The sequence below is a fragment of the Mytilus californianus genome, unplaced genomic scaffold (assembly GCF_021869535.1).
Source record: "Mytilus californianus isolate M0D057914Y unplaced genomic scaffold, xbMytCali1.0.p SCAF_3, whole genome shotgun sequence".
NCBI classification, from domain to species: domain Eukaryota; kingdom Metazoa; phylum Mollusca; class Bivalvia; order Mytilida; family Mytilidae; genus Mytilus; species Mytilus californianus.
The window spans coordinates 106,407,665-106,432,020 of record NW_026262679.1 but is presented as its reverse complement, the minus strand read 5'-3'; the positions used below and the strand labels follow the sequence as shown (position 1 = coordinate 106,432,020).

Sequence of the window (24,356 nt, the reverse complement as noted above, 5' to 3'; positions counted from 1 at the left end):
GATGTATTTGTGACGTCATGAATGTAGGTGAATTTGTGAATGCCTGATTTTTGGCATAGTTTGGTGAAATTTATGTCAGTTTTCTGAAAATTATCAGTGGCGCCACCCCTTGCCCACAATTATTTTTGCTAAAATATTTTAAATGTGCCATACTCTTTACTTTTTAACCAAAATGTCAATGGGTGAGTGGTAGCTACACATACACAATCATGAAATAAGGTTGAAAAAGATGATGAATTTCTAGGAAAATGGACTAAAATGAAATCTATACCTTTTTTAGGCTAAAATATTTATAACATATGAGGCAGATATACATTTTTTCTTATTATACTTTCAAAAATTATACATTTAGCAATACAAACATAGTGAATTTACTTGAACAATTGAATTAAAAAAAAATGTACATTTACAGGGCCGTTTATTGGGGTTACTGGCTCTACTCCTTTGAGTGCCTGCTATTACCCCCACCCCAAACCACCCCCACCACCCCCACCACCACCACCACCATCAATTTTGGAACAGCCAAAAGCTCTTTATTCAATTATTGATAAGAATTCAATAATGACATCAAATTCAATACTGCTTTCTTGGGTTGCTATTTCATGACATTACATAGAAGGATATAATTTTGTGCAGATCATTAGAAAAAAAAATATCAAAGTTTGCCTATATATAATTAGAAAATAGTTTAGGGAATGAGAACTACTTAGACCACTTAGGCCACCAAGACCCTTAAAAAATGACCACTGTATGACACAAATTGATCAAGGCATGATCTAAAATCCTGTAAAGCTCCAAAACACAAAACATTTCTAAAGGAAATACCAATAAAACAAACACTATAGGTTTGGTCTGTTTTTACTTCAGACATTTTGGAACAGTAGTTTAGGGTATCTTTATGTATTTAGATCAAATAAAGTCTGCATCAGATATTGCTGAAAATAAGTCCAAATAATCAATTCTCTTTGAACTAATGTAAATATCATTTATCCCTAAAAATAATGTCATATCCTTGAAAAGTATTAAATCTCTCAAATTCCAATATTAACTAGTGTAAATATGCTTTATCCCTTAAAACCATATGAAAAACTCCTTTAAATTATTTGATAAAAAATTTCTTATTGTCTTTATAGAGAAGATGCATGTTAAGTTTTTCAGTTTATTAATTTTTAGCTCACCTGGCCCTCAGGGCCAAGTCAGATTTTCTCATCACTTTGGCATCCGTCGTTGGTCGTTGTCATCCGTTAACTTTTACAAAAATCTTCTCCTCTGAAACTACTGGACCAAATTTAACCAAACTTGGCCACAATCATCATTGGGGAATCTTATAAGATAACATGGAGGAAATCGTCTGACAAATCCCTATTGGAGTTATTGCCCTTTAATGACTATTTTTACCATTTTTTTTTGCATTTTGCCTTAAATGATAAAAATAAGAATCAATAAATAGAAACTTTACATAGCAAAAATAATCAGCAAGGCAAGATCTACAAACAAGTCAAATTTTGGTGATATAGTTAGTAGACTGTCATTCTTTTTAGGAGTGATTGTCCCTAAATAAGGATTTTTTTTTAACCTCTTTTGTGTTTTGAGCAAAAAATAAAGAAGACAGAGAGAAACTAAACAGACAAAATGATCAGCATTACAAGATCAACAATAAAAGAGATTTTTGTCATGAATTCTTTTAATGTTTTAATTACACCTATATTTAAAAATTTTATTTAAAAATTACACTAGATTAAACTATATCTGTATGTATTCTGCTTTTTATACGACCGCAAAAAAATTTTTGTGGTCGTAGATAGGTATGACGTTGGCGTCGTCGTCGTCGTCGTCGTCGTCCGGCGTCTTCGTCCGAATACACATTAGTTTTCGCACTCTAACTTTAGTTTAAGTAAATGGATCTCATTGAAATTTTACCATAAGGTTCAATACCACAAAAGGAAGGTGGGGATTGATTTTGGGGGTTATGGTACTAACAGTTAAGGAATTAGGGGCCAAAAGGGGCCAAAAATAAGCATTTTTGTAACTTCCAGACATAACTTGTGTGTAAGTGTATGGATCTCTCTGACATTGTTCCACAAGGTTCCATATCACAAAGGGAATGCTGGGATTGATTTTGGGGGTAATTGTCTCCAAATTTTAGGAATTAGGGGCCAAAAAGGGGCAAAAAACAAGCATTTTTCTAGTTTCATGACAATAACTTGTTTGTAAGTGTATGGATCTTTATGAAATTGTACTACAAGGTTCCATATCACAAAGGGAATACTGGGATTGATTTTTGGGGTAATTTCCTCCAAATATTAGGAATTAGGGGCCAAAAAGGGGCAAAAAACAAGCATTTTTCTAGTTTCATGACAATAACTTGTTTGTAAGTGTATGGATCTTTATGAAATTGTACTACAAGGTTCCATATCACAAAGGGAAGGCTGGGATTGATTTTGGGGGTTTTCCCTCAAAATTTTAGTAATTAGGGGCCATAAAAGGGCAAAAAAAACATGCATTTTTCTAGTTTCAGGACAATAACTTGTGTGTAAGTGTATGGATCTTTATGAAATTGTACTGCAAGGTTCCATATCACAAAGGGAAAGCTGGAATTGAGTTTGGGGGTAATTGCCCTAAACGTTTAGGAATTTGGGGCCAAAAAGGGGCCAAAAAACAAGCATTTTTCTAGTTTCCAGACAATAACTTGTGTTCAAGTGTATGAATCTCTCTGAAATTGTACTGCAAGGTACCATACCACAAAGGGAAAGCTGGGATTGAGTTTGGGGGCGATGAATCATAAGGGGGTTCAAAAAATTGGGGGGGGGGGGGATTTTTTTTTTCCTTTTTTTTCTTTAACATTTTCCATTTTAAATTGGTTATTTCTGATTTATATATAAAAGCAAATAATAATGATATGGTTTGAATAGGCATACATGTGAACCTCCCGATGGGAGTACAATAATCCCGTTTTCAGGGGTCTCCTCCCGACCTCCCGTTGAAAAAATCCCGTGTATGAAATTTTTCATGAATGAAAAATTTCTGCCCAACATAACATCTCAGGCATCTGGTGTAACTGACATTACCTGAAGTTATATTTTACCTGTAAATCAATTAACATGCATAATTATATGGCTTCACTTGTCAGCTTGGGTGTCAAACATACTGGTAAGCAACGATTTTTACCTCAGGCTAACTGCCGTTGTGTAACAAAAACTGTGTATTTATTGGGTTACTTCCCTTGATTTGTCCTGTTTTAAGTTACTTTCCTTTTAATAATGAAAATTTTTAAAAGAATATAAATAAAATATAAATTGAACAAATAATCATAAAAGGATGGTTATTAAATGATTTTAAATGTCTTAGGACAAATAAAAAAATAATAATTTGAAAATTATTTGAGGATTCTATACTTCCTTTTAAGGCTTAAATTGAAATTTATATAATAACTATGACCCTAACTTTACAGATAGAATGAATTTCTGAGTTTGCAAATAAAAACTATTTGCAAGAGAAAAAAATAAAAAATAAAAACTATTTGCAGACAGCTAAACAAATGTTCTGGTTGCAATGATTGTTTTATAGAATATGAAGTAAAAAATTTAAAGAACATACTGGAAAAAAACAATGTTAAATTGAACATGTAGAATATAAAGATGGAGAAACTTTATAAGTACAAGGGTACTATAAACATAATAAATTGGTTGGAAAGTTGAAGAAAACACACTTTAAAAGACCATTTTTACAGCACACGGTTACATTTACAACAAAATTAATGTCGATTAAAAACCTCCTGATCTGAGTCCTAATCTCCTGACCAAAATTTCCCAATCTCCTGATCTGAGTTTCACAGTCCATCACATGTATGAATAGGTAAATTGAAAATTTTTAAGTTCTTAGACCACTTTCATTCTGTGTCAGAAACCTATGCTGTGTCAAATATTTAATTACAATCCAAATTCAGTGCTGTATCAAGCTTGAATGTTGTGTCCATACTTGCCCCAACTGTTCAGGGTTCGACCTCTGCGGTCGTATCAAGCTGCGCCCCAGCGGAGCATTTTATTTACATGTGCTGTTGTCAACTTAAGCTTTTTGTTATTTTCAGAATTATATGAAATTTGTTGCAGTAGAGCTGAGGATAGAATTAGACAGACTATTGAAAGCTCTGAAATCTATGGCAATTCTGAAAGTAAGTTTTAGTAACAGAACATATTTTAAGATAAGCAAGTCCTGGAATATAAAGTAATTTTTTTATAACTGTAAAAATGTGTTTGAATTTGCATTTAAAATTTTGAAAATGGTAGTCTACTACAACACGTACAGAATCACTATATAAAAATAAGAAGATGTGGTATGATTGCCAATGAGACAACTCTCCACAAGAGACCAAATGACATAGAAATTAACAACTATAGGTCACCATACAGCATTCAACAATCAGCAAAACTTATACTGCATAGTCAGCTATAAAAAGCCCTGAAACAATTCAAACGTGAAAACTAACTACCTGATTTATGTATAAATTATGAACGAAAAACAAATATGATATACAGCAACAACACAACCACTGAATTACAGGCTCTTGACTTGGGACAGGCACATACAGAATGTGGCAGGGTAAAAGTAGTATTGATAATATTGTTTGTTTAAAGATTTGCACTAACAAATGCACAGAATGGGCCTTCTGAAGCCCATATCCGGGTGCGGGATTTTCTTGCTGTGTTTAAGACCCATTGGTGGCCGGGTGTTTTCTGCTCTTTGGTCGGGTTGTTGTCTCTGTGACATATTCCCCATTTCCATTCTCAATTTTTACACATTAAATTTTAAATTTACAGGTTCAATGAACTGTCCTCATTTGGGGATTTTTTTTTTTTTCAATATTTCATCATTTCAATTAATTTCACCAACATTTGTACCTATTTCAATGTGACTGTTTTGTGATTGAGTGGTTTTCGAAAATTTGTTTCATTTGATATGTGGTCTATGAAATTGAAGAATCAGCTTTTTGGGACGACAATCACCGATTTATATGTGTGTTAGTTGAAAGAATGAATGAAAGGAATAAGGCCAATATTCAAGATTTTTAAATGACAGTCTTTATTTCAGCATCCTCAGAGCCTCCGTCCAGTAAGGAGTCCAGTGTAGAACTCATCAAATTAGATGTTTCCAGAACATTCCCACAACTTTGTATTTTCCAAAAAGTAAGTTTAATTATAAAAGTATTCATGCTAATATCAGAATAGTACTTTCAAACATGTAATAAAAAGTAAAATATGATAATATCAAAGAAATTAAATGATTGTTGGTATTTGTAGTAATTTAGATAGGTAATATATTATAGCTGATTATATTGTTAATTTCATTTAAGTTTATTGGTCTTTGATTTTTAGCGGTCGTATATTGGTATGACGTTGGCATCGTCGTCGTCGTCATCCGAAGACACATTGGTTTTCGCATAATAACTTTAGTTTAAGTGAATGGATCTCAATGAAATTTTACCATAAGGTTCAATACCACAAAAGGAAGGTTGGGATTGATTGTGGGGGTTATGGTACCAACAGTTAAGGAATTAGGGACCAAAAAGGGGCCAAAAATAAGCAATTATGTAACTTCCAGACAATAACTTGTGTTTTAGTGTATGGATCTCTCTGAAATTATACCACAAGTTTCCATACCACAAAGGGATGGTTACGATTGGCTTTGGGGGGCTATGGCTCAAACCATTTAGGAATTAGGGGCAAAAAAGGGGGAAAAACAAGGGTTTCCTGGTTAATGGACAATTTAAAAGCAGTGTAAGGGAGGTTATCCAAAAACAAAATAGTACAATGTTGGATTACCTCCCTTACACTGCTTTTAAATTATCTATTTAAGACTTTTATGATGTATTTAAATGGGTAATTATGGTTGCAAACTCCATTGGTAATTTGAATTGAGATTATGACCATATCTTGAGGGAAAGATTTTTTTTTTTTTTTTTTAAAAGAGGTGGGGGGGGGGGGGGAGGCAATTATTTCTCATTTCAGATTTCAGAAATTAAATATAATAAATCAATACGCAACAGCATAGTGTATTGCACAAAAGCAAAAAAAAAATGGGTTAATTTTTATTTTTTTGGGGGGGGATGGGGTCAATTCGCACAGGCACAGTGTATTGCACAAAAGCAAAAAATTGAATATAAATTCAAATCATATAACCAATTCTAAGTTCTTTGACTACAGTTATTCTGTTTCAGAAACCTATTATGTGTCAAATATTTAATTACAATCCAAATTCAGACCTGTATCAAGCGCGAATATTGTGTCCATTTTTGCCCCAGCTGCGCCCGGCGAAGCAATGTTTTTTTTTGTCAGATCTAAGAACCTTGTTTTATAGAAATATGAAAAATATATATATATAAACACACACAGAAAAGCAATAGAATTCCAGTTTTCAACAACTTATTAAACAAATAGAAAGAAGACACGAAGGGGCCAATTGAAAATCATGAGTCCAATATAAACAGGCAATACCATGGCAAGAAATATGAAGAAAAAAGAATTATGAAATATTCTTGACTTGAATATGATATAAAAAAAATCTAACTGTCTGTTGTCATTGAGAAACACTGTTGAAGGAGAAAAGATGGAACTGAAATATAATTTACTTGGTACAAACACTTTCAAAGGTAATTATAGACCCTACCATGTTATATGGTATCAAATCATTCTATAACAACCTTGAGGGTCTTGATCTTCACTTTGAGTCGGTGGTTTTGGATACACTTTGGTAAATAGTTATTATTTGACTTTTTCAGGGAGGTCCATATTATGATTTACTTCATAGTTTACTTGGTGCCTATGCATGCTACAGACCAGATGTTGGCTATGTATGTATATAGATAGTATTAGATTCTATGAATTATGTGTATAGTATTTACAAGAGATTGTTATTACAGTATTTATTGGAGACTGTTTACTGTGACTCAAGAGGAATCAGTACAGTTTTAATTGCATTGTCATTTTTCTACTTTGAGAATATTTTTTTATAAAATCACACAAAACGGATGGATAAAAACTAATTCTCACACATTTTTGCTGATTCTAAACTAATAAAGAGAACAATAGATTATATATTTTACTACAATAATTACTTCAGTGAGCAATGACGACTTTATTCATCATGATACTGCACAGACTTCTCCATTTCTTCGACAGATATTTTAATGAACCTTTTGCATATTTGTAAACAGGACTCCAGGTGTTGTAATTTATATCAGCTAACACCATGAGGTTACCATATTATCACTGACCAGTAGACGCTATGAATAATGTGCTTTAAGCACATCAAAACTAGACCTAAAACCCCTACAAAATAAATATTGAACCCAAAAATTTTGTATTTTTTTTATACATTTGAATGATATAGCAATTATCCTGACATTTTGGACTGTGACCAAGAAATATTATCTTGACAACAATTTGGCCTCAATGTACAATATAAATAAGTAAAAATGTCTAACCCTGAGTGTTGTTTTCATTAGCCTTTGGATATCCATGTCCTGAACTGACAATTATAATACCCAACTGCTCCAACAATCTCCAACTCGCACAAGCGTGTGCTATACTCAATGGCCACATGTCGACTGATTTGAAAATCACCTTGTGAAATTTCAATAGGTGCCTAACCATGTGACGCTCGTGAAAGGTCTACTTGACTATATTGACCGATGTTAGTGAAAATAAGCATAACGTGAGGGTACCCAAATTGCACCTATTTTGACAGTTTTTTCACCTACGTTTTTTAACGATCCAGACAAAAGTTACCATTCTGTGTTTATTTTGTAGATGTATCCTTTTTTAATGTAAAGTTACACCAATTTAATTTTGAATCCATAGTGCATAGTGAATCATAGAAAAATGGGTTTGAACCGACCTCTAAACGATCCATGATTCTGTAATGAGGAGTACCCAAATTGCAACCATGCTTTAATTCACATCCTTAAAAATCGAATAACAGTTGTTTTGTTTTATTTCTTCAAATATTTAGAACAATTTGACATTAGTCCATGCTTAGTATTCATTTTTTAAGAAATAGATGCTTGTAACATATTTTATTAGCTCATTTTTAAAAGATAACTTTTTGTGAACGTCCCATGGCTACGTTCAGTAGATTTTACTTTTTCCAGTGTGCTTCATCTGTTGAAATATTTACTGTGAATGTTTTTTGTATATTTGAATATAGTTACCTATGTTAAAAGACGTCTATAATGTCAAATCATAAAAATACAAATTATTTAGTCTCAAAGAAAACTTGTTAGATTTTCGCAGCTATTTTTGTTGAATAGGTGCAATTTGGGTACTGTGACGTTAAACATAAAATAAAGTCTTGTGTGCAAAAAAAAAATGTATAGATAGATAACTGGAGTTCATTATAGAAATGTTTGAAACAATTATGTCCCCAAAGTGCAACACTGTTTCTGTATTAATCCATTTATATTTCATTTTATCCACAGAATATTGGTATCCATGGATCTAGAGTAATATTATTTCCACTTTCAGGTCCAAGGTATGTCTTTCATTGCTGCTGTATTACTCCTCAATATGGATGTAGCCGATGCCTTTGTTTGCTTTGCTAACCTACTGAATCGTCCTTGTCAAGTCGCCTTCTTCAGGGTAGATGAGGAATTGGTAAGTCTGAATTTAGAAACACTATTGATTTGGTAAAATTACCATTTCAATTAGATTTTATCAGTATGACACCAAATTTAGAAAATTTTTAAAATCAAAGATAGCAATTGCTCAGAAATGACAAAGTTTTGATTTAATATAGGGGCTTCAGTAAGTGATCCTTTTAGATAGTTTAACATATCAGATAGGATCACTTCTGTCTATCCCACTATAATATGTTAAAGTGGCCTTGTTCATGTTATATACTACTAAGAAAAAATTCCAATACCAAACTCTATTTCAAAACTGAAAATTTGCAATATCTGTATACTAAATGGATTATAAATTTCTTATTTTTAATGATAAAGTTCATATGAATAAATATCTTACAGCTTGATGTTAAAAAGTTTATAGGATCATACAGAGTTTAGACGGATAATGTTGTGATTTTGTATGTGTTTTCATTTTTATAGAAGAGAAGTTTTAAAGATAAGTTTGTCAGTAATTGTATAAAGGATAGATTTCTTTTAAACTTTGATCTCTGTTTTCTTTTATTTATTCCTATCACATATCAAGATATTATTTGGAATATCTCTGTTGAGATTAATTCAAAATTCTTGGCAAATGTGATTTATTATGTAGGGTTATATCAGACTCTTTGTAATTGTTTGTTTGTATATTTCAGATGAAGGTTTATTTTCATACTTTTGAAGAATTTTTTGACGAGAATATGCCTGGATTATACTCACATTTTAAAAAACACAAAGTCACTCCAGATCTGTATATTACTGAATGGTATGCATTTTGTTTAATATTTTACATAAAAAAATTTAGGGCAAAATATCTTTGATAGAATGCAGTTTTCTGTTTTGCTGCATGATTTCAACAGACATTCCTTTATGGCCCATATGGCCCTCTATACTTTTTTATACATCATGCTTACAAAGTAGCAGGGGTTATATAGTTTTTAACCTGTTTGTCATTTTTGTTTCTGGATGCTTAATCAAATACTGCTATGGGATTACAACTTCCCTTTGATTTTTGGTCACAATTAATGAGAGGAAGATCCCATTTGATTTTGAGGTAACTTTGTCTTTGGTCAAGGTCATAGTTACAAAAATAGACTGCAATTTGTACAGAAATGTTGTTTTCGTATGTAAATCAAATACTACATATGGGATTGCAACCTTATTTGGATGTATGCTCACACATAATGAGAGGAATATCCCTATTGATTTTGAGGTGACTATGTCTAAGGTCAATGTCAAAGTCAGATCTACTAAAAATAGACTGAAATTTGTGCAGAGAAGTGGTTTGAGGATGATAAATCAAATACTACTTATTGGACTGCAATCATATGTAATGTGTGGTTACATATAATAAGAGGAAGATCCTTCTTAATTTTGAAGCCACTTGGTCAATGGTCAAGGACATAGTTACTAAAAACAGATTGTGTAAGAAAATATATTGTCAAAAACCATAACAGAAATGAATCATGCCGTATGTAATCAGAAAAAAAAAACTATGCTATCAGGTCACTATAAGCTACCCAGGGAAAGTAGTGTAACAGCACAACGTAAGAACGAACTATGAAAATCAGTTGCAAATGGCTTTACTTAATAGATCATGTATGAAGCACCAAAAAAACTTCCCAAAACAACAGTCACAAAGCACAGATATAATAGTACTCTCAGTTACTGGAAGCTGTATATCAAAACTAATAAAAGAATCATGTTCTCACCAACTAAAGTATCATCAGTACACATCCAACAGATTTAGTGTAAAGACATTATAAACAGTTTGAGAAGTGAATGATCATGTTCTTATAATATACATTTATACACTGACAATTTACAAATTTTGTCTTACCAAACTTATATAGCACAATGATCAGCATCTTCTTTACTTATAATATTTATTTTCCTTTTGCAGGATATTTGCTTTATTTAGTAAATCACTGCCTTTAGATATTGCCTGCAGAGTTTGGGATGTATTTTGTAGAGATGGTGAGGAGTTTCTGTTCAGAACAGCTTTAGGTATGATTTAAGATTAAATAACAAATGTTATGAAATCAGAGTTATTTTAACAGAATGGTATGCAGTAAACTCTTTTGCTTTGTAATATAATATTACGGGAAGGGTTTATTGGTAGGAATATTTGAGGCATTGTAAATAAAATAGGATTAGAAGAAGTAATTACAAGGAAGACAGATAGTTGAAACATCAAATTGCCTTAATTTGAGCAATTTGCTTATAATAAATTTTATCCATTCGCTGTTCTAAACTTAGTGAAACATACTAAAATCTGCAACAATATGTTGATGTTTTTCATGTAAAAATCACCATAAAGAATTCTTAAACACTCTTATTTGTGTGTTTTTTATGCAATATATATTACTTGCTTTTCCGATCTCATTCAGAAATTTTTCTGCTTGTTTGTCTGTCATGACAGTGTCAAACTTAATTTTGTGAGAACTCATTCTCTCACTATCATCTCAAACAGTGCAAAATTAAAAGATTCATAGAATGATGTAAATATGCTAATGCTTATGTTGCAAATTTAAATGACAGTGTTAAACTTACACAGTTGACTGCTCTGTTAAGTCCCTTTTGATATATTTTTCTATGTTCTATATTGTTGTCCATCTTTTGGTTCCTGGTGACAAAAGGTATTATAGAAACGTGTGCTGTGCACGGAAATCATCACACATTTTATGGGGTTAAGATGATTTTGATGACTTTACCACAGATACATGTAAATGAAAAGCAGTAGTTTATTATACCATGTCAAATAATGTCTATATTTTTAAAGTAAGGGCCTTGTAACTAATCTGTTGTTAATCTATACAATCTTTTGTTTACAGGTATATTAAAGATGCATGAAGATTTGTTATCACACATGGACTTCTGTAACTCAGTGCAATTGTTGACAAAAATACCAGAAGATATATCTGGGGATACTCTTTTTAAACATATAGACACAATACGAATGAATATAGACAAGAAACGGTTCAATCAAGTGTTGGCTTTTAATAAGGAGTCGTGATGATAATTGTGTGTTAGATTTCCAAGTCATTTCTGGAGTCATGATGATAATTGTATGTTAGATTTCCAAGTCATTTCTGGAGTCGTGATGATAACTGTATGTTAGATATCCAAGTCATTTCCTCACATGTGCATTGGATGTCAAAATGTGTATTTTGCGTGATATCAAAATTATTGCTTTATCCCAAATGGAAGTAGTATTATGATGGTGTGATGTGTTAGCATTGGGAATGTATGCATGTAATATTTTAAAAGGGTTGATGGTCAGTAGTTTTTTCTATAGTATACCAGGGATATGACACTTTTTTTTTTAAAGAGGAAACAAGTTAAGAAAGAAATTGACATGGAGAATATTTGAAAGCTAGATATTTTGGTTTTTGAATTTGTGAAAAGAAAATAACTTCTTTAAAGAATTACAATATGCTATTTAAAATCTGGTGCAAAAAATTTGAATTGTTTATCAGTAAAAAGAATGAATGTATTACATGATATTATATTCACATTTTAACCTTCATTTGACATTGAAAGTCTTTCACTGATTTGTTAATTATTTATTATTATGTATAAGTTGTTATCTGTTCACACATTATTTCCTACCACTCTATGTGCAATTCTATTGAGATATTATGTATAAAAAGATAAAAGCCATAATTTATACAATTTGTACATTAAACAAATGTGAAAATAGGTATTTTGCATGTCAATATTGTATATTACCATTTTACCAAATTTTTTTTATCTTTGATCTTTCTATGATGTATACAAATGAAATCAAGTTTTGAAAATGACTGTTGAAATAGAATTTATCACCAACTGATTTAGGTACTTCTTCTCCTGTGTCTTGCTTTCTGGTATTGATATGTTAGGAAAATTAAGTGGCAATTGTGACAATTAGAAATTGGGAATGTAACTGTTTAAGATAGGTATTTGCAGTGAAACTTAGATGAGTATTTCTAATGGATTGTAGTTGTGGCATTGTTATGCTAGATTTTTTTAGCATGATAAAATTTCCTTTGTCCTCTTACAAACAGTAAACATTTTGAGATCAGAAATTTGACTTACAAATGATTAGGGCTATTCCAGAAGAAGATGTCTCCTGGGGGCAAAACACCCATGAAATTAAGGGGTACCAATTGCAGGGGTGCAATATTTGTTTTCCATAGAAAATTTTGAACTTTTACCCCCACCAACATAATAATTAATCAATGGCGTTCTGCCCCTTAGTGACACTTTTTTTCTGGAATAGCCCTTAAGATATTGATAAAAAAAACCAGTTGAGAAATTGTCTGACAAATAAGATAAGAATTTTGATACGTTGCAAAAACTGATGAGAAAGAAGGTATGATAAGGTCACTTTTTTTACCCTTTGAGCTTGGAAACTAAAATGTTATATAAATCTATCAAATAACATCCTTCAGATCATGCAGATATTAACAAGAAAATCTGTCAAACAATAGTTTTTTTTTCATTTTGTCTTGCATATTTGATAAGCCTTTCAAAATTTCTTGCATTTAAGGAAAACTTCCAAAAAAGCATCATTTTGAGATCTTTTCCTTAAAGTTTAGACATGAGTAACAGCCTTGACTTAAAAGATGTTTTGCTACAAGCTGTCTTGTAAAAAGATACTTAAGTGAGTAAAGAAATTTTTTAAGTAAGCCAAATATGTTAAATTTTGACAAAATTATAACTCAGTGACATTAGTATGAATATTTCAACATTAAAGTGACCAGACTATTTTTTTATTCAGTTATAAATAAAATTATTAGTTTTAAAGGAATGTACATTTTTTCTATATTTGCAATTTCAGGGGCAATATAATGACTGATCATACCTCCTCTTATAATGATTCTGATTATAATTGTGCTATTTTGTTAAGTAAACTTTTTATCATGTTGGATTAATTATTGATTATCATCAAAATAGTTGAGCCAGAAATCTGTGCCATATTAGTAGTAAAATGAGTTTGATAATTCTATAAGAGCATAAAGCTCTGGTTTACTAAATGATTGAAGAATAAGAACAGTGAAGCTCTGGCTTCTGTTAATCTTGGTTATAATACGAATGTTTAAAAATCATTGAAAGTCAACTTCTATTTTTCAGTTATTTATTTATGAGTATTGTTCAAAATTTTTATCAAGAATTATGCCAAGCATAATATTGTCTTTCATTAATTATGAGATTATTTGTGAAGAACAATGTATATATATATATGTATAATTTACTAACCAGGTCTAGGTTCGTTTTGAAAATCTCACTGTTAAGATATATAGCTGACCCTGTTAACCAGTCTGCAATGGAGACGCTATAACATTTCTACCAGTTGTGACAATGAAATTTTATGTAATTTGAAACAATGATCTTTAACAGTAAACCTGTTAATATATTATAAAGCTTAGATAAGTTTGAGGCGATATTTTTGTGGTCTTATATATTAAGACAAAGGAATATTCATCTGGTCTGAAAATTTACCGATTTTGTCCTATTCCCTTTTCTTACTGAGTATGAATTTCCATGGTTTGCCAGGCTTATACTCCATGGATTCACCCTGTCTTGTATGTTTGGAGTTTTTGAAATTTACCCAATTATGGTTGGTTGGTTGGTTGTTATATTCCAAATAGAATTAGTTTAGAACATTAGTATGCAAACAATTGTCTCTTCTTATTTAGTCTTCTAGAAATATGAATCAAAACCTTTTTGACAATTAAAAAGGCAAAAGTTGCTCAGGCAAATATTGACCTTATATGAATTTGGCTTTTCATTGTTTTTCCCTTTGGGTCATTAAAGCTTATCACATGTTCAGGTATTTATACATCCTTAGCTTTAAAATTTTGGGATTTGAGCGTTCCTGATGAAGGTAAATCCAGAAAAACACTTTAGACACACCAAATTAAGTGTTATTTTCATTTTCAATTTAAAAGTTAATGATGGCTAATTTTTAAGCTGCAGAAAATTGACATCTGTTTTTTATGATACATGGACAAGTTGACTAAGTTTATAATGCTTGAAGGGAAATAGTTAATAGACTTATTTAATCCTGCCATATATTAGGAATTGTGTCTTTCGTTGTCTTTTGCTGTATTAAGGTTTTTTTATTCTTTTCAAATAATGAAATGCTGTCTTCGGTAGTTTCCTTTGAATTTATTTACACCTTGACTGTAGACTATGGGTGATTAAGAGTTTAACATATGGTAAAGAACTCTAAACATCTTATTTGGATTTTTAGGTTATTGGATAGCTGTGTCATTTAGGCATACTCCAAATCTGTTATTATTTTATTCAAGTAGTAGAGTTAGATTGTTCAAAAAGATAATGCATCATTGTTTTTTATATAAAAAAACCCACTATAACTTACCATGAAAAAATGGCCTTTCAACTTTTTTAGTTATATTGTAATGTTTCTTAATATTTAAATAAAAAATTTATATGATAAAATACTGATTCAAGAACTAGACTTGCGTCAGTTGCCAGACAAAATTTATACTTTTTAGATATCAAAAGCAATTACAAAGTATTTACATTACAACGCATACCTTCACTGTCCAATGGTGGCAAAAAGGGTAGTAACATGATGTTGAAACCCATCTACAGGGAAAATATTGGGGAGAAAAAAGGAATTTCTCTGATAAATTTCAAAAATTGTAGCCATAATGATCTGTATTATTTGTTCTCAACAACTTATCAGAATGAAACTTTTTCAATTAAAATTAACAAATTATTTTTTTTGATTAATATATCAATTTAGATTTTATCATTTCAAACTGGCCTCTTATTCAAGTTTGGCTGCTTGCATCTTTTATCAAACCCTAGTTTTAGCCATGGTTAAACTTGTCAAACAAAGCAAAATCAATATATATGAAGATCAGGATAACAAGTTGAGGGTTACTAGAGGTAGAGTTTGTATTGTTAGTTTCAAGTGAACTCATCCTACTAAACTCCTAATAGATCATAAAACATGTTCTTGATTTTACCAGTTATCATACTTTAAGATTTGAACAAATAGTGCTGACTTGTTTAAGTCATTTAGAATGGGACCATGTGTATTTTATGTAAATAGTCAGATGGGCATTATATTTCATCAACATGTGATATTTACAATGCAATATTGAAGTCTTTCCAATGACATCTGTCAAAACTATTCTATAGGTGTAAAATATTAACATTACAGAAGCAAAACCATAAATTATTAATATATATTGCAATGTTTGTAAATATTTGGTGGATTGAAACAGAAATCAACTTTTTCTGTTATCTGATCAATAGTTCTGTTATCTGATCAATCGTTTGTAAGGATGTTTTACAATTGATGTCTTTATGATCGAAGCAAATGTTCACATTACAATCGTTTGAGTTCGACAATGTTTTTACTACTTTTTGAGGTTTTAAATTAAGAGATTACTGCTTTTTGATTTAAAATTAGTTCTGTTACTACTTTGAAGATCTTTCAAGTCATTTAGATATCATTGTAAAGATTGGTATAGATTGTTCTTTTTGTGATATGTAATCATTTAAACATTTTTTTACTTATACAGAATGCATTTTTTTACATAAATTTATCAAATTAACATAAATAAAAAGCAGGCTTAAAATAAGAAAAATCCCTGAAAATCTGACAAGATAAAAAAAAAAATAACTGGTGGAAAGTCTCTCATATTTCAGTGTCATTTATATTTTAGGATCTAATGGTAACTATTAGTAGTAATAAAACCTAGCTATATATAAAGGTAAAATTTAAAGGGCATTTGAAAAATGGCATCAACACTTCCTTTATCAGAAGTTAAAATGTTTATTTTTATTTCATGTAAAAAATTAATTCTTGTCCTAGATGGGACTTATTATTGTATACAGTTGTTCATCTTTCAAAAAGTAGCTAGCATGAAAGCTAGAGTTTGCTTTGCTCATGAACTTTATGGAATATTTGAATTTATAGAAGAAATCACCTTTGGAATTTTAAAATTATGTTTGTCTTTCAAGATCTAGAGTTATGGGACTTTAACCATTTGATTTAAGCCAATTTTTCACATATTGATCGGACTTACCTCAAACATGCTTGAATCACTTTACCCTGTTATATGGGATTGGTAAAGGAAAGCGCTCTTATGATTTTGAAAATTTTCTGGTTTTGTCTTTCCAGAATCAAAATTAAGTAAATTTTCACGTATTACACACTAACTCAGTATGCTGTGATCAATTTACACGAAACTAAATAGAAGTGTTAAGAGTGGTCAAAGTAAGCTCCCTTTTGATTTGAAAAAAAATTAGTTATGGAACTTCAACCTTCAGATTTAAGGCAACTTTTATAGGCTAGAGGATATCCTGCAAGTTTTTCTGCTAGGCCATTATTGATTGCCATCTACAATATTCCATTTTATCTTTGCAACAACTTTAATATAAAGAATAAGGGTCTATCTTGTCATTCTGGCACAGCTGTTTATTAGTTTATCTTTTCAATTTTGACAGACTATTAAAGTACCCTGGGCAACCATCCACATGTATAATTTCATATATCTATGCATATATACTGTGTGTCCTAGGGTCACTCCAAAGTAATCTTGTTGGGGAAATTTTCTATAATAATAAAAAAAAAAAACATAAGTAAAGATTGTAATGAACCTTTAATTTTTGCCAAGTCATCAATATTTATCCACTTGGATAGCATCATTCTATCTGCAATAATTTTTCACAAACTATTTTTGGTTCTCAACATCTACAACTTCAATGTTAATTAAAAGCTTTTGAGGTTTATAGATATAGAAATAGACATTATCTACTGCTCATGTTTTATATATATGTTGATATTTTTTACTCTGCTTATTTTTGATAAATTTTGTATGTGTTTCCTTAGGCTTGTTGAGAAGCTAAAAAAATCACCATCCTTAGCGAAAATCATTTGACAGCAGAATGGCATTGTCATGATGATATGATTATCAGGAAGAGTCTTTCAAGAAAGATAGAGTTTACCTTCTAACCTTTATTAGCTTGTAATGTACTGTGGATTCATTTATTTTCTTGGGTACCAAATATATGGATTTAGGAAAAAATTGAAGTTTGTGGATATTTGATTTAGTGGTTTAACAAAAGTCTGCATACAAGCCTATAGAAAATGTATACTTCGTTGAACATTTAAATTCCTGGTTCACCTAGGCCTGTACCCATGAAATTAATGAAAATTGGTATCTCACAAATAATAATGATTGCATAGTATGTTCATGGCAAAAGGTTAAAACCTCTTGACTTTTAACTTCAATGTCTTAGAATGGCGCATTGTAAAAAGCTTGTAGACACAATACCAAATAGAATATAAGAGTTACAGCTCTTCTTTATAAAGATTACCATTATCCTATTTGGTTTTAAATTCAGACTCCCAGATCTATACAGTTCATAATATAACTGGATAGGAATCATTCTTTTTTGAAAAAAGGTTTTGTTTGCAAATGTCACTTTTTTGTAATTTGCCTTTAAACACCTTATCATAACATGGCGAAGAAAAAACAGCAATTCTGCATGCACAAACTGAAGTTATTCATCTAGTTGTACAGAAGTCACAAAAGTATTGTTACAAATATAAGATAATAAAATTCTCTGAAATTTGTTTTTACATATGTATGAAATAAGAAATGAATTTTCATGTTCACTCAATTAGATATACAAATCATTAATGTTTTCTTCTTACATTCTTACAAAAGTTTTTTTCTGTCATTTTTTCAATAGTATTTAATTTTGAATGTGTCATTTGTACATACGATTTTTTTGTAAATCTGTAATATTTAAAAAAAATGCAATGCAATATTTATATTTTGCATTATTAAAATTTGTATAGAACCATTCAGTCTTGGCTTCATTATAGTTATTTTCATTTCTCTAATAGAACTTAAGCACCAGGTAAAAGATTCCTTCTGCCAGTGGATAAAACCATGGTTTCCACCAATTTATTTTTTTCACAGAGAAAACCTTTGATGTTACAATGAAGGAACTCTCTAAGGCAGTCATTGAATTGGTCAAAGTTAAACCTTTGGTTTAGTGTCATTAATGTCCTTTTGTATGATTTATCTTATGGAGACATTCTGTCACACAGGTGTTTGTCTTTTTTATTCCCTGTATCCTATGAATGATTCATAATAGCTTGGGATATACTGTGATGTAAAAGAAAGTTTTATTAATGATTTTGGTTCCTAGTATTGATGGCAACATATAACAGGGATTTTCAAATTAGGTCAAACCTCTTGTTGTATAAATTTTACACAATGTTAGTCCTTCAAGAAGAGATATGACAAGTTGTTTCGAACAACTGTTACTGTTCATTTTTGATCCAGCAATGCTGGGACTACTAGTATGTGATCACTACGGATTATAAGATGGTGTAGAATTCTGAATTGAAGACATAGCATGAAACCAAAGACGTGTTAATTGAATTGCAGAAAGTATAAACACTGTTTTAATTATGTACTACCAACTATGACATGATTTATTTATTGAATGATCGGTGTTTAGCGCCACTTTCAGCACTGCTGGCTATTTTGTGGTGGCCAATTTTAATTAGTGGATAAAACCTGAGAGAACCACTACCTTCGGTAGGAAAACTGACAATTCTAGTCAATTAAGATTGGAGTCGATCCCACCTGCCCCGTGCAGGACTAGAACTCACAACCTGAGTGTTGACAGGCTAGTGATACAGTAGTTGAACTACTTAGACCACTCGGCCACCAAGTCCCTTAACTTTGACATGTAATTTGCCCTTGAATAAAGAAAAAAAAAAAAAAGATTTTGAACAGCAACTAAACTTTAAATATACACTTGAATACAGTTCCTTTGTAAATCAAAATTTATAAAATATCACTGTTAAAGTGAAAGTTAATTAAGGAGAAACGGTAACAAAAGGTAACATATCAAATTAAAGCAGTTGAAAAGATTATAACAGCATTTTATTAGTATTTTAATGTTTATGTGTAAGTCATATAAATAATTGAATAAAATTTGGTACAAGTTGTGTATAAATATCAAAGGGGATTCCCAAACTTTTATTTACTTCCACTGTTTCATTTCTTTCCCGAGGCATCTGCCTCATCAACGATGTTGCTAGAAAAAGTATAAAAAATACTGAATAGGTAGTACCTGTCCATACCTGACAAAACAAAATGCTTGACTAAATCAACCAAAGGAAGGAATGGAAAACAACTGATATACTCCTAGATTTGTACAGGCATTTCCCAAAGTAAATGGTGCATTAAAACTGGTTTTAAAGCTAGCTAAAGTATGTTCCATCATATCAACAAAATTGTATAAGCAGCTGGATTAGTCATAATTGGTTTACTTAACAATAATTTGGATCCAGCAGACAAAATTGTGTTTACATACATCTTAGATATACAACACTGAAAACAATCCAAACAAACATACATATAAATCTGACAAAGACGGCTAAAGTTTTTCTTGTTGATTGTACAATATAGTATAACATGATGGCATATACACTTTCATAATTAAGTTCAATTAAAGTAAAATGAAAATACAAGGGTATACAACAGTGATCCAAACTTGGTTTAGTAATGCACCATTGGTTGAAGAGGATCCCTATTGATTTTGAGGTCACTAAAGTCAAGGTCAAAGTAACAGCAGATGTTGATAGACTGAACCTGAAACTTGCAATTGACTTTCTGGATTATTTCGTTTGAACCAAATGTCCAAGTGATGCCAAACTTGGTTTGATCATGTTAAAGAATACGTAATTGGGCAATATTTCAGATTTTCATGAAATTTGGATGCATTTAGAGCTCGTTCAACTGCATCTGACTATTAAAAACAAAATGAATTATGTATAGCTTATCTCAGATGTAGATTCAGGATTTTGAAAAAGAAGGCCCCCAAACTAGGAAATGTGGAGTGGGACAGGTAAAAAGTCTATGCATTAACCATATCATATGTAGCTCCTTAAAGGGGAGGGGGCTCCTAAATCCACCTCTGTATACAATACAATGCAATGCAATACAGTACAGTACAGGACAGGACAGTACAGGACAGGACAGGACAGGACAGGACATATAAATCAGATATTTTGATTTTTTGATTTTTTGGTGTTTTAACTCCACTTTTAAGCACCGCTTTTGGGCTATTTCGTGGCGGCCAGTTTTTATTGGTGGAGGAAGCCGGAGTGCCCGGAGAAAACCACCGACCTTCGATAGGAAAACTGACAATCCTAGTCAATTAAGATTGGAGTCGAGTGCACCCGCACGAGCGGGGTTCGAACTCATAACCTCAGTGTTGACTGGCTAGTGATTACAGTAGTAACTACTTAGACCACTTGGCCACCGAGGCCCCTATAAATCAGATATAATGTATATATAGATTAAGAACACTTATAACAATATAAGGTCCTCTTGCGCTTAAAATCCTGCATGGAGATGTTGCCAAAGTTGGCAAGTATGCAATATAGTTAATTAAAGATTAGTGTATATAAAATGTATGTAAAAAGAGATGAAAAATGCATTTTTTTTTACTTTAAATTACGATATGTATGGAGTGATTGTAAGGTATACATGTTCGTCTAGCAGGGTTGATGTGAGGACTTGGCCTCGTTTTCGTAGTTCAGTTAATGAAAAGTTTTTTAGTGGTTATATAAAAATAAAAATAAGTGGTATGATTGCAAATGAGACAATTCTCCACCAGAGACCAAATGACATAGAAGTTTACAAATATAGGTCACCATACGGCCTTCAACAATCAGCAAAACCCATATCGCAAAGTCGGCTATAAAAGGCCCCGAAATGACAAATGTAAAACAATTCAAACGAGGAACTAACGGCCTGATTCATGTATATAACAATGAACGAAAAACAACACACAAATATATGATATACAGCAACAAACGACAACTACTGAATTACAGCAAGGATTTGTATAATGACACTGTACAAATCCTTGATTTCAGGCTCTATGCATGTCCTTTCTTCATACTGTAAGCATAGGTGATGTACGGAGGCGAGGTAAGCATAGGTGATGTAAGGAGACGAAACCAGTGCTTGACACTAAACAAAATAGTGACTAACCAGGTAGCCATCCTCATTGAACATCATATATCACTATCAAGAACTTCAAATAAAAAACAACTGAGAATTTCATTAGCAAATACCGACATTTGCAAACATTCTTTTTTCCCCACAAACTTTAAACGACTGGAACTCATTGTAATACATAAATGCAAAGTAGTGGAAAGTTTTAAGGAAGTTATTTGAGCTAAATTTTCACTCCATGACTGAGTTGCTCAAAACGTTGGATAAAGTTATCCACTGGATAGCATTTAATTTTCTTACCATTTCAGTACTATTTTCGTTATCTTTAAATGAAATAGAAGACAATTATGCGTAGTTAATGTTCAAAACTTGAATATTATTGAAAATAAGTTGGGGAGTATTGAATAAAAGTGATATACTTGCAGAATAAAAGTAAATTTATTTTATCATATGTAATTTCACTCGAAAAAACAAGGTCTACTTTCGAAAAAGTGGAACTATTCACTCCAAAAACACAATCTCAACCGGACACCATGCCTACTGTGTAGCTAGTGAGTGTTTACTAGCTGTGTAAGCATGTTTATGGAGCAATCTACCAACCAAAATGTAATCAATTTTGAGAGTCACTAAAATATTATCAATTTTAACAAACGAAGAATTTTTACTTAATTTAGGGTTAGTAACCGCAGGATAGAAACTGGGAGACAAGAACACAAACTAAATGGTGTCTCAGGTCAGGAAATCTTTAGCTTAGTGCTGTCCACATGTGAAATGCTATATGTCAACATTGGTCGCATAACTAAACAGAATGTGTTCTAGGATGCAATCTTTAGTTTATGATTCACCAAGATTATAACTCTTATAACATCCATTTCAAAAGTTTCCAAACCTGGGGTCTGTTTCACAAAAAAACTTACGACTAAGATTGGTCGTAAGTCATGAACAATTCAGTATACTTACGATCAATCTTAGTCGTAAGTTTTTTGGTGAAACCGACTCCTGAGAAACATGAATAAACATCTCCTGACTTGGATCATGACAAATAAAGATTTAGATTTTAATCAATCATTGAGTCTTATAAAAAAAATCCAGATGAGACAGAAAAAAAAGAGATATAAGTTACATTAACCAAAAAAAAAAAAGGCAAACAACTCTAGTAAACACTTCATCAAACGACTGAGCAACACGAACCCCACAAAAACAGGGTGTAATATCAGGTGCTCAGAAAGCCGGGGTTAATAGATCCTGCTCCTCCAGTGGCACACGTCAATCATGTTGCTCATGGTAAGCAGAAATTCGGTGATAGAGGGACTTTGAAAGATTAGTTTCAAGCAGAAAAACAGCTAACTGAGATACCCTCTTATCAAATGTTACTTAATTACCTACTTTCTTAATAACGACTAACCCGATAAAAACAAAAAGGACAAACAACACATGGTCTAATAGGTAGCCGTATTTAGTATAATTTATGGTGCCACATGTGGAGCAGGGTCTCCTTACCCTTCCGGAGCACCTGAGATTACCCAAAGTTTTTGGTGGGGTTCGTGTTGCTCAGTCTTTAGTTTTCTATGTTGTGTTTTTGTATTGTTTGTCTGTTTGTCTTTTTCTTTTTTATCCATTGCGTTGTCAGTTTATTTTCCACTTATGAGTTTGAATGTCCCTTTGATATCTTTCGCCTCTCTTTTAGGACAGATGCAAACAGGGGAGGGGATTTCAAGCTTGGAGTACCACCAGGATGACCCCTAACTTAAACAAAGATATAAAAGACGGCTTATAATTTAGAGAGCAAAATATCATGGTATTCGCTACTACTGACCTTGGTCTATTTGTTTTGTACTGTTCCGACGTTGAGGCTTATACATTTGTTATTATGCCTCAAATGAAATGTACATTGGCTGATGATAACCTTACAATTGTTTATCCTCAAAAAAGAATGAGCTGAAAATATTTCATGATTGTTACAATGACATACTTTTAAATATTTTAATGAGTTCCGGTAAACTACATTTGCACTACTAACACTATAACAATGCACATGTAAAGAGCCCCAGCGGAGCGAGGCGAAATTTTTTTTAGACCATTTTATGCAGAAAATTATATTTTTTTTTCACATTTTCCCTGAATGCATGTGTACTACCCCCAGAATCCGACACTAGTTAGATTTTTATTTCAATTCCATAAATAATTGCCTTGAAAATATTGAATATGCTTCCAATGATAATTTTTTTACAAAATTAACAATTCAGATTATTTACAACAAAAAGTTCAGCTTTCTTCCCTTAACAGATGCAAATTTTGTAATAACAGTCCCTCTTTTTCGTGACGAGTAACATATCTAAAAGATTGACCCAATAGTTACCAGATTAAAGAACAGTTTGTCTTTGGCACCTTTATCTGCGAAGACAGTACAACTTCCGAAATAGAGTGCGTCAGTAAACATCGAAAGTCTTAGCCGTGGGTTCTCTTTAAACCAAAATGCATCCAGTTTTCTCTCCCGACCATAGATAACCCTACAATTTAACCAAAACTTTAAATCATGGATTGTGCCATTATATATTCCATATTTTTAAATACAAACAAAAAGAAGACTGGAAATTGAAAGCAAAGCTCAATACATGATACTCACATTCCCCCTAAGTATATATAAGCATGGGGTCACTTATATATATTTGGCATATCTG

The 24,356-nt window shown here is 31.7% G+C and overlaps 1 protein-coding gene across 1 annotated transcript in view; it reads left to right on the top strand.

Moving 5' to 3' along the window:
* LOC127735677 (TBC1 domain family member 14-like) overlaps positions 1-18,493 on the top strand; it is a 38,392-nt gene extending 19,899 nt beyond the window's left edge. Inside the window, exons 6-12 of the mRNA XM_052245933.1 lie at positions 4,088-4,171; positions 5,089-5,183; positions 6,776-6,847; positions 8,520-8,648; positions 9,313-9,422; positions 10,560-10,663; positions 11,491-18,493. Coding sequence (XP_052101893.1) covers positions 4,088-4,171; positions 5,089-5,183; positions 6,776-6,847; positions 8,520-8,648; positions 9,313-9,422; positions 10,560-10,663; positions 11,491-11,672 — 776 coding nt within the window. The 3' untranslated portion in view covers positions 11,673-18,493. The remainder of the gene's footprint in view (positions 1-4,087; positions 4,172-5,088; positions 5,184-6,775; positions 6,848-8,519; positions 8,649-9,312; positions 9,423-10,559; positions 10,664-11,490) is intronic.
* The last annotated feature ends 5,863 nt before the right edge of the window (positions 18,494-24,356 follow it).